Genomic DNA, 12,161 nt, shown 5'->3' with positions numbered 1-12,161 from the left:
AAAATTTTGGATGCATGAAGGTGTTGACAGAGGTGAGTTGGCAGAATGAACAATATAGGATCAAATGAAAGTGTAAGAAAAAGGGAGCTATGGAATGCACAGTCAGATTCATATTTTACTCATTATCCACTTACAAGCAATACATGTATTCACATTAAAACAATAAAAGAGATTTAGGACTGCAGTGAAGATATTTAGTGTAGAACCCTGACTGATCCTCCATTATCTGTGTCCTCCTTTAGAACTATGAGCTGGCCCTGAAATACTTCCAGAAGGCAGCAGAGCAAGGATGGGTCGATGGACAGCTTCAGCTGGGCTCCATGTACTATAGTAAGAGACCTTTTTGATATTCAGAATTTACATTTTGGAACTGGATGTGTCATTTTTTTATTAGAAGATGTTGAAAGTAATTGAATAATTGAGATTTGGTTTTCCTTTTTAACACTTTATTTATAATTTTCACCTCATAAAAATAGGCCATAAATTAGGTTATTAACCTTTAAAGCATGTCGTTTTAAAAAGTGTCATTGTTGAACCAGTTTCTCTTGCCTGCTTATTATTGATCTTTTAATATGTATCCTTACATAATATTAAATAGCAGACTAGAGTGTATCTCTGTTTCACAGCTGGAAAAACAAATAAAATAAATAAATAAATAAAATATAATAGTGTGTGGCTAGTTGGGGATTGACTGCCTAATAAATGAAACTCTTTGGACAGATTATGAAGTTAATAAAGATATTAAGAATAAAACTCATTCATAAATAGCACAGGGAAGTTATTATAAAGCAAATGGAAGCCACAATCGATATTTTCATGGACAGAAATTGACATGTTCTTTTATTTGGTGACCCAAAGTCTTTCTTTCCTGCTTTTGATTATATTGATCCAGGAAGCTGAGCTCTTTTAAGTTGGGCTGTATGTTAAAACACCAAATAATATATGTCAAGCAGAAAGCAAGATTTCAGGTTTGCATTAAACTTGTTACTCTAAATTAGAGAAAACTGAATGGTTTGTAAATTAATTTAGTATTATGTATTTTAATTTCACAATTCAGACTGAACTGGTGAATCTTATTGTCAACTAAGTGAAATAGCAACATAAATCAAATTAAGAGAATGTACATATCAAAGGACATTAATTCAATTATTCCTGCTGATTCTTTTCTATTTGTAGATGGCATTGGAGTCAAAAAAGACTATAAGCAAGCCTATAAATATTTTAACCTGGCTTCTCAAGGGGGCCACATTCTGGCTTTCTATAATTTAGCACAGATGCATGCCACTGGCACTGGAGTCATGCGGTCCTGTCATACTGCTGTTGAGGTAAGAATCGGTTGTTTTTCTAAATGCAGGGTCAATCAGCAGCAGTGTTGCACTTGTTTTAATGAAATTCTGAATGCTGTGTTAAGATAAGTCATCTTTGGGGACACATAAATGTGTACAGTCGCAATGAATTGTTTCAAATTATTTAGTTTTACTATGGAAATACTTTAATTGGAATGTATTTAAATGAAATGCGGGATTTGACCTTCTATGAAGAATACAGTTTGCTGTTTAAAGAGTGAAGCCACCTATTTGGAAAACAAAAAGCTTAAATTCCAGCCAGCTTATAAGCATGAGTTATTCCAAGTTCTTTAAAGTTTCACATAATTCTAAGAGAAATTCGAACAACATAATTAGCTTGCTAAAACAGTAGCATCTACTGATGAAATCTATTTGCTCTTCTTCCCTATATGCATCAAACTCTGGACCTTTGGTGGTTTCTCAAGAATGAATTTGTGGAGCTTGTTTGGAAAAGATTTAATGTAATCTAGAAACATTAAAATAGGATTGTTGGGAGTTTGTGCTGTTGAGTGAGTTCTTAAACAGGTTTGATAATATTTTTACCTAATGCTTGATTGCTTTTACTCATTCTTGCATTACTGTTGAATGTTGGTGCAGAATCTATGAACAAGATAATTGTTTCTACAACTACAATATATTTCCAAATAGCCACTAAAGAAATTAAAATTACCTTTTTTTCCCCTGTAGCTGTTTAAAAATGTGTGTGAACGGGGCCGTTGGTCTGAGAGACTCATGACTGCTTACAACAGCTATAAAGATGGCAATACAGATGCTGCAGTTGTTCAGTACCTCCTTTTGGCAGAACAAGGCTATGAGGTTGCACAAAGTAATGCTGCCTTCATTCTTGATCAAAGTAAGGATTAAATAGTTCCTTGTGTTGTTGGTCTAGTACAATGCAATGGTAATTTTTAGCATGCAATTGTTACTTTTGCTTAGCTGTTTTCGCCTGTGCACAAATGCATGTGATATATCAATGTAATATTCATATGAATTATGAATGAAGTATAAATCTATACAGGAGTCATAATCCCATGAAAAAATTAAAAATTCAGTAGCATCCTGAAATTACTATTCTAGAACTATAAACAGTTTACTGAAATATTCCCCCCCTCTTTGATTGCTCAATTAACTATCTTAGACTCAAGTGAAAAATTCTATTTCCATTTCAAAATGAAAGCATTCATCTTCTTTCCTTTTTAAATTATGTACACACACACACAGAAGATTATGTCAATACATCAATTACTAATTATAAATTCAGGTCTATTTTAGTAATATTGAATAATATGAATTTGTAGACTTTTAACTTGTAAAAAAATAGCCAAGAGTTAGTTATAATACTTCTTCCCAGTACTGAATAATTGGATGGTTGAAAATATATAAACATATGGTGTTTAACATTGCCAACAGACAGCAAACTCTGCTGAACTGATTCAACCAATGTGAATTTTCTGCTTATCCCCTTAATAATAGATTTCATCTGAAACACATTAAGATATCAATTAACATACATATATTTTGGAGTTGATCTGCCTGTTCTTTGCTTATCAGTATCTACCATCTTACGTGCAGCAAAAACTAATAGTTATGTTTGCAGATAGTCTATTAGCAATACTGAAATTTAATGCTGTAAACTTTTATGTCAAATTGAAGTAGCCTAGATAAATTTATATTTGCAAAAAATTGACTGTTTAGCCAGTTATCTAATATTGCATCAGCTTCTAAATTCTTTCTATCCCATTCAATTTATGAAAGTTAATCTCATAACCTAAAATCCCAATATATGTCTTCAGTGGAGATATGAATTATTTGCATGACTTATATGAGCGAGAGAACCACAGACAACAAGGGCCCAAATATAAGACTCCAAGCATTTTTGCATTTCTTCACTAGATAGAGTAGAAAAGAGGGAAGAGTAGAAAAGAGGGATATTCCTTCTTAAATCCAGTGTGTATTTAAGATATGCCCCAAACATTATTTTCTGAATTGTGGTTTTTGTATACATTTGACAAAACGTCTGCCTAAAATTCAGGATGCACAACTTTTTGCCAAGCTTGAAAGTAGCATTTCACCATTAAATGGCAGTCAAGATCTCAGGGTGAAGTCAGAAAGCAGATTGGATTTCATTTATTTTCTTTACTAAATTAGAATTACATAACTTTATCAAGATAACTCTTCAGTCACATATTCAATAATTTCCCATTCCACAGGTTTTTTTAAATATACAACAACTTCTGGGAGTCTTTGTTCGCTCCATCCAAACAAATTATGAACCTTGGGCCTATTATTTTCATGTTATGTTTTTGGCTTTTTGTCATAATAAAATAGGATGACATCTGAGACAGCTAGTGAGTTCTAACTTCACTGGGTTTTAACTTTGCAGAATTCAGTAATCAACTTCAACTGATTAACATGCTTGCAAACAAGGGGTATTGATTCTGGATTCAAGTAATTCTGGTTCAGGTTCTGTTCATCTCTATTTTTGTGATGCTCATTGGAGGAACAGCAAAATGGGTTACATACTAAATGACAGGAAAAGAAATGACTTGGACCTTTATTGTCTCACTTTTTTCCCCTCACTACAGAAGAAGCCAGCATAATAGAAGAGAATGAAACCTATCCGAGAGCCTTATTACACTGGAACAGAGCAGCCTCACAAGGTCAGTCAGTTCAGAATTTAGTCCAGTTTCCTAGCAGTAGCCTCAAGAACTGAGCTGTTGTGGTTTGATTTTTGATCATAATAAGGAATATGATTTTTTTTGTAATATGATTTTTGATCATACTAAGGAGTTGTAGCACTACTTGTTTAACAGCTGAAAGGAGATCTTGATAGTGATGTGCCACATGTTTTAATAAAAAACTGAAACTAAATATATTTGGTAGATTTGGAATATTAGGAGCTGCTTCTGCATTCATATGTTTGTACTAGTTGCCATAGTCAATTTGAAATGAAAACATCATTTTTGAAGTAATTCAATCTAGAAATTACATTCTAAATAATAGGAATTGGAGATAGACACAAATTTTGTCTTCAGTGCAAGTCTGTTCTCTCCTCATTAATTTGAACATCTTGAAAGGAATGAAAAAAACTAAGCAGTATTACTCACAAGTCCTTTCATAGCATTTATTTTCTTGATAGGTTACACAGTTGCTAGACTAAAACTTGGTGATTATCATTTCTACGGCTTTGGCACTGAAGTTGATTATGAAACTGCATTTATTCATTACCGCCTGGCAACAGAGCAACAGCACAGTGCCCAAGCCATGTTCAACTTAGGATACATGCATGAAAAAGGACTGGGGATTAAGCAGGTAAGCAAGTGCATAGTTATTTCCATAGTTTTGTAGTAACACAAATATATGTTTCAAAAAACTGTCAGAATTGTCTGCTTTTAAACAAGAGCATATTGTATGAAACTCACATCGTCACATGATGTGACGTATCGCGACTGTTTTCCCATTTGTCAAATCGGGGGTTGGCGTGGTCAGCATTTGATGCATCTGGCCCATGAGCCACACGTTTGACAACCCTGGTATACTGTAAACCAGAAATAAACATGTGGCTTTCAACCTAGCTTCAGAAGATTGTGTAAGTAATTATTTCAGACATTTGACCAAAATAATCAAATTATTATATTATCCTCTGATTAGATATTATTTGGATTGATAAAATTGTTTTAGTGTGATGCAAAATGGTAGTGACAGTCAAAAGCACAAGGTATAACTATTTAAAATCATAATTTCCAAAGTTCTTGTTAACTTTTTATTATTCTATCATAAGCATTATTAAAGAACAATATTAATTTCCCCCCATTAACACATGTAATTCTTGTGAGATACATACACGAAGGAAGATTCTCTGTACAATATTCATATTATTTGATTAGCTATGTTTTTGCAAATTTTGTACATTGTATATGTTGTAGGACATTCATCTTGCAAAACGCTTCTATGATATGGCAGCTGATGCTAGTCCTGATGCTCAGGTTCCTGTCTTTCTTGCACTTTGCAAGTTAGGAATTATTTATGCCTTCCAGTATGTACGAGAAACCAATGTAAGTAATGATACAGAAAATGGTGTTATTTAAGGTAACCTATGTAGCGGTGAAAGCTTTTCTTTCATGTGATTAGTTTTGATGGATTTATGTGTGTGAGATATACTGTGTGTGTATGTGTGTGTGTATATATGTATATGTGTATATATATGTATGTATGTATGTATGTATATGTATGTATGTATATGTGTGTATATATATATATATAGATAGATATAGATATTCACACATTTAAAATAAAAATGGTTTTTGACATAGAACAGTTTCTAGGATTTGGCTGAGAAAACATTTTGAATTTTATTTCCATTTCTATGGTAATGGTGTAAAATCTCTATATTTCTTGGTCAGATGTAATGCTTTTGATTTCAGTTCAGTTTAGCCAGAATGTCAAGGACCAGTTGTAAGTACCACTTGTTCAGTACTGTTGTGCCTTCGAATAGTCATTGAACAAATAGTCCTTCACCAAGGACTACTTGTACTGATCAAAACTGGCTGTTCTAATTACTATCCTTGTGAGGAACTTTTCTGATAATCCAAACTGCTATTCCAAGTATTGCAAAAACTGTCTAGCCTCAGAACATGCTCATTCCAACTTGAGCTCCAGATTAGGTCCGCTGAAAGAACTATAACTTAAAAAGGAAGTTGTTCTCAGCTGAAACTTTTCCTACCATCAAAATACAAGGTATGAAAATTACATCTGGTCCAGTATCCTGCCAGAAAACATTCAGCAAGTCTGTGAGCATGAAAATAGAAGCCCTGTCATGATATTAAACTTTAGCAATTAATATTTAGCAAAGTATGTTAGCCTGTCCACAGAAGGAAACAAGTGTGTTACTTGTTTTAGACACAAGTGGCTTGGGTGAAATCGGGAAAAAGCCAAGGATACTGACAGCCAGAGAGACAAAGCGAAATTAAAGGAAAGTGTAATATGCCATTGTAGGAGCCCATTTTTATCAACAGAAGCATCAGCATGAAGAATAGGCAGATAGGCATATAAATCAATGGAAGAGAAGAGAAAGGGGTGACAACCAGAAAAGCAAATGATAGAGGCTGTAGTGGAAGCTTTCTCCTTAGTGCTAAGGTTGTCAGGAAAAGAATTTATAGGCAGGCTGTCCATCAGCCACGGTGGCAGTTGAAGGAAAAGTTGGAGAGAGACTAGGCCTTTACTGCTCTGGAAGCTGCTCTGTAGAGAAAATAGGAGGCCATGTGCACAAGCCCCACCTCCTTCAGATGTTGTTTCATCCCAAATGTGGGACAATCAAAGCATTCTGGGCATCAGTTGCACCTGTGACTGATCTGAACTCATTTATTAGATTTGTTTTTAATTTGAAACTAAATATTTTTCTACATCAAACATGCTAGGACTGGATTATTTCTTCTGCATTGTTACTATCCAAGGTGGCGCAGTGGTTAAATGCAGCACTGCAGGCTACTGCTAGATCAGCAGTTCAGCGGTTCAAATCTCACCGGCTCAGGGTTGACTCAGCCTTCCATCCTTCCGAGGTGGGTAAAATGAGGACCCAGATTGTTGGGGGCAATATGCTGACTCTCTGTAAACCGCTTAGAGAGGGCTGAAAGCCCTATGAAGCGGGATATAAGTCTACTGCTATTGCTATTGCTACTATCCATCAAACATAGTACTCTTGCCATTTAGAAAGATGCTGAATCTATGAGGAATTTCATACACATTGTGGTTGCAGTATGAGAATTAATTGTCTCTGTCCCCACCCCATGTTTCTATTTAGGTCAAGGAGATATTCTCACACCTGGACATGGACCAACTCTTGGGCCCTGAATGGGACCTTTACCTCATGACCATCATTGCTTTACTTTTGGGCACAGTAATAGCTTACAGGCAGAGGCAACATCAAGGAGTCCCAAGGCCTGCGGGGCCACGAGCAGCGGTACCTCCTCAAGAACCTGCTCCAGAACAGCAGCCACCCCAATAGTAGCAGCTGGAGGTTCAATGAGGTGAACTGGAATTTCTAGCTAGGACTCATTTTGTGATCTTATGACAACAGATCAAATAGTTACATGCACACAAGATTCAAAAAAGTATTGAATTGAGAAAGCAGTTTAGAATTATGCCTTTTTTCAGGGATATGCATCTTTTTTGAGATGGAGTGGAATGTTATTTCAGTGCCAATGGAATAACAAAATAGATTTTTATGAAAAAGAAGTGTGCTACTTCATGCCTACTATATTTAGTTCATTCAGTGCCCTTTTCAACTGTCCTTTGATTGTTCAAAAAGAAATATATTATGAGGTTTAATATGAGAACATCAGACTTTGTGCTCTTTTAAGTAAACAGTTGTAGTCTTTTCCAAATATGTTTGTCATTGTGATAAACCGGACTTTATTTTATGGTTCTCCCAATTATTTTGAAACCAACATAAACCTCTGTAGTGCTATCAGCCATGAGGGTCTGGATGCTTTAATTTAGAATGACCAGTTATTCATGGGCTACTCTTTCTAGGGGTCAGGCTTAAAATACGAATTACACTTGTGCAATGACTATTTAAATAAGATGAAACCTTTTTTGTTTAGCATTCAGACTTGCTTGAATTATGCACACTCAAGAATCTTTCTGGTATATCTTTTCCCTAGTGTACAAGGCAGCTTGTTTGGTCTTCCTTTCTTTATTGTTTCACAAGTATGCCAAAATTATCCAAGCAATGGGCTGAAAAAACGACCAGTGTTAATCAACCTCTTTATTTCAGTTGGGTTTTTTTTCTGAAATATTTTCTCATTGGATAGCATTGGTTTGCTTTTCAGTCCATCATAATATATTCTTATGATTCAGACTTATTTGGGGTTGAAGATTGTGCAATTAAGTGTTATTAATGTAACTGCTATCTACATATCTCTTTAAAATATGCACTCTGATGTTATGCTGCACATGGCTCTTGGAGAACTAGTCAGTGAATATGCATATGGTAGACTATCCTAACAGTGTTGTTTTATAACAACCTTACAATTATGAACTATACCAACTTGCCAGATTTGGGTAGAATGCATGTGATTTTTAAACTTTTGCAAAATGGTAATAGAACGCATGGCTAGGATTGAAACTTGGAAATTTTCAAAACAGTGAGATGAGTTATATGAGTTGCAGTAGAAAATCTAATCCCAAAATTTCCCTTGCAATGTCATGGAAATAACTTATTTGTTTTGCTGTAATATTAATTTATTAAGATTGTAAGTACTATACTAGGAAAACAACAACAAATAATTTTGGCTGAAGGTCCAATTTAAAATATATATATTTTTTGCTACTTTTCCAAACATAGATGATTCTAGTGCATCGTTATATAATTTTGAGTACCCTAGAAAGAAATATAATTAAATGCTGTTCTCTGAAAACTAAACCTCATTAAGTGCATTTAAGAAGTATGCAACTTCTGTATATAGCAGTCGGCTCCCTCGTATAAGTTTAGAATACATGACAGGAACAACAGAAGTCCCCTGAATGAAAGTGAAAAGAGAGAAATTGAGTTTGTATGAATCTAAAATACAAGGATATTTTTAAACAGGATTGCTTATATCTACAGGAAGCTGTTTTAACAGCAAGGCATGTGTCTTAGCAGCAGTATTACTGAAGCAGATAGTTGTGTAGCCAGAGCTTTCCTTCCAATTGTACACATTGGATAAGATGAAAAATTTCTTGCAATGAATAGAAGATTAAAAAAAAGGAAACAATAATGAAAATTGTTTCAATTATTTGGGCTGCAGTTTTTTTAAATAATTTGTAGAAAACCTAAGCTATTTCAGAAGAAGAAAAAAAAACCTTGCCTCTTCTCCAATAAAAGTTGTAAATGAAAAAATGTTCCAAGTCATTAGTTTGAATAATGGTCTGCCCTTGTGTGTATTGTGTACAGACTCTTACGTGATGAACTCCAGAAACTTATATTAACATCAATAAAATCCAAATTATTATATTAAAACTATTTTTCTGAAATAAGTAGTAGTCTTTCAAAATGATTAGAACATTTCCATTTTCCCTTTGGCATTACTTTTAATTACTATGGTGAGCTATTATTTCTGGTCCTTAATTACAGGAATGTAATAATGGATTATATATGCTTAAATTTCACTTAATGTAATATCCTGCATCTAGCTCTTGAAAGAAAATATAAAAATTCAAAATTTTACAACCTTTTGACTTTTTGCTTTCAAAAGTCAGGATAAGCAATATTCATGCTTCCTGTTTTTAGTGTTGCCTCATCTATATAAAAATATTGATTTAGGTTGTGTGTGCTTTTGAAAAGCATCAAGCTAACTCAGGGATTTAAGAATTTGTAGATTTTCTAGGTTATCTGCCTAGGTAATTGTATCTTTGATTATTCTGATCTATTCTAAATTGAACTTTTACCATTTATTTTTAATTAAAATGAACACTACCAGAACAGAAGTACTTTAGTTCTGCTGATGGTAGGGAAGATACTTTAATTTTAAATTTTTAATATGCAGTAGAGTTTAGTAAGCAATCCACTAACTTTCTGAAGGAGGGTGAATTAAACTTAATCTAAATAGGCTAGTTGACAGGAATCAAATTTCTGAATACAAATTGTTATAATTGAAAGGCATTCTTCTAAACTTACTGGAATTTAAAGCCTGTTACTATAAAAACAAAATGCCTATAGCAGGCCAAGTAGGATTAGAATATAAAGTTGGTTTATTGTAGGCATTAAAGTTCTGTTTAAACTTAGTAATTTTTCTTACCCAACCTTTTTTTTAAAAAAAAAAATCTTTATCAAATTTGGAAAATATTATTAGAAGAATGTTTTGGGAAATATATGCTGTTTGAATAGTATAGCTCAGATTGTTAGCTGCATTAACATACTATGCATACGTATGGAAAAATTTATTCTGTGTAGACCAAACTGTTTTGAGGATTTAGTCAAGAGTATTTGAAATTATGGCAAACATTCTACCACATTGGTGAGGTTGTTAGGATCTGCATTCCTCCTCTGTAATATAAATGCATCTTAATCTAGAATCTGTAATGTGGCTGTACATGAGGATGAATATTGATCTTTGAGAATGTATTCCAGTGTATTAATTCTGTTCCTTAATAGTGGTAAGAAAACTGAGAGCATGTTTTTCTGCATTTTTAAGAAGTCAAATGTACCACACTCCGACTAAAGGTGTAGCCATCACTATTAGATCCAATAGCTAAAGGTAAGGTTTCAAGCAGGTGCAAGCACTTGGACATGCAACACTATCATAGTAAAACCATGTACCTCCACACCACAGATCCCTGGTGTAAATGATTCAGTTGATACGAGTGAAAAGCTCAGTGCATTTGTCTAAACACAAGGCTTTAGTGCAAATTAATATTGATAGAAACATGCTGCAAGTCCTGGCTGTCTAAAGCTGGACTTGGGCCAAAATGCTCTGCTTGCTATTTGTAATGATCCCACGTATCAGGCCCAGTCTTTTAATATTTTAAACAGAGCACAATAAACTGATTTTTTTTCAAAGAATTGGTATGATTTGAATGAATGCATTTGCAGAGAGGAAATAAAACTGTGTGTGACTTGGATTGATGTACATTGGCAAAAGGATAAGTCAGTAAGTGTGTATAAGGGGTTTTGTAAATTTTCTTTTGTATTTAAGATGATGCAGTATAAAGGCTGGAAAAGTGTAATATAGCTGTAAACAAAATCTGTTAATAGAGAAATGTACAGATTCATTTTGTATTATATCTTGTTAAATAAAGATGCCACTTTGGTGATTGGCCTGTAATGAATGCTGTAAGAGAACTTGTGTTGCCTTTTATTAAAGATATTTTTGATACAACAGTGATTCATATTGTTAAACTTTACATTCCCATCTTTAAAATTCAATAATGATTTGTAATCCATTGTTTATTTTCTCATTGGGTTCTAAAATATACATGCCATCATGTATGCCTGCCAGTGATGGTTCATAAGATAATTGCTATGAATTATGTATATATCTACTTCATACCCAATGAATGTGTTGGAAGAATAAGTGAGCATTGTTCTTGTATGTCTATCATTTGTAGTGATATTTTGTATTGCCTGCAATATACATCTTATACATTAATAAGCCTAGACAAAAGAAAGCAGTTTATGTCCATAAGAACAGTTTCCAGCATAAGAATGGGCAAAGAACAACCCACTGCCTTCTGGCAGCATATGTATGTGGGCATTCACAACCCTTGGGGGTGTACGCTCTGTTTAGCAGTCACCATGGGAACGAAATTCTTTGTACAATACTAATCTTCTCATTCCCTCTAAAGAAAATAAGGATTTCTCTATAGTACTGCCTTCCTGATAACTTTAAACATCACTTTACTGCAAAGTTTTGTTATACTCAAAAGAGTTTATATTAAAAAAAACAACAGCAGAATTGGAGAAACAATGCTGATTTGTAACATCGGATTGAAATGGGTGAGCCATAATGTAATAAGGCCAGACCTCAGTGCTTTCAGGCAAGCTGTTTTCTGACAGCCTCTAATCTCCTGTTAGATAGTTGTAAGAGCAACCACTCTAATGCATACTGTAATGAAAGACAACATGCTTGGGGAAATTTCCATGACAGTGCTGCTGTGACATTAAACAAGCCCCTAACCTGATTTTTGGGGACAAATTTAAGTCAGATGCCTGACACAATGAACAGCAGCACCAGTCAATCACTGCATGAGGTTAAAAATAGAAATTATATCATTGAATGTCAATAGTTAATAGTCCTAGACCTAAAGGTTTACTAAAAAAAAACAACCATCCCAATC

General features: G+C 34.0%; 1 protein-coding gene across 1 annotated transcript in view; it reads left to right on the top strand.

Annotated features, from left to right (window-relative positions):
- Window positions 1–11,205, top strand: part of SEL1L (SEL1L adaptor subunit of ERAD E3 ubiquitin ligase) — a 35,457-nt gene extending 24,252 nt beyond the window's left edge. The window contains exons 15-21 of the mRNA XM_032232470.1: window positions 243–330; window positions 1,177–1,325; window positions 2,034–2,199; window positions 3,932–4,006; window positions 4,486–4,658; window positions 5,273–5,401; window positions 7,147–11,205. Of these exons, the coding sequence (XP_032088361.1) occupies window positions 243–330; window positions 1,177–1,325; window positions 2,034–2,199; window positions 3,932–4,006; window positions 4,486–4,658; window positions 5,273–5,401; window positions 7,147–7,350 (984 nt within the window). The 3' untranslated portion in view covers window positions 7,351–11,205. The remainder of the gene's footprint in view (window positions 1–242; window positions 331–1,176; window positions 1,326–2,033; window positions 2,200–3,931; window positions 4,007–4,485; window positions 4,659–5,272; window positions 5,402–7,146) is intronic.
- Window positions 11,206–12,161: the final 956 nt, after the last annotated feature.

The sequence above is a fragment of the Thamnophis elegans genome, chromosome 1 (genome assembly GCF_009769535.1).
Source record: "Thamnophis elegans isolate rThaEle1 chromosome 1, rThaEle1.pri, whole genome shotgun sequence".
NCBI lineage: Eukaryota > Metazoa > Chordata > Lepidosauria > Squamata > Colubridae > Thamnophis > Thamnophis elegans.
The sequence above is the reverse complement of the archived record's forward strand: the minus strand, read 5'-3'. Positions and strand labels throughout refer to the sequence as shown.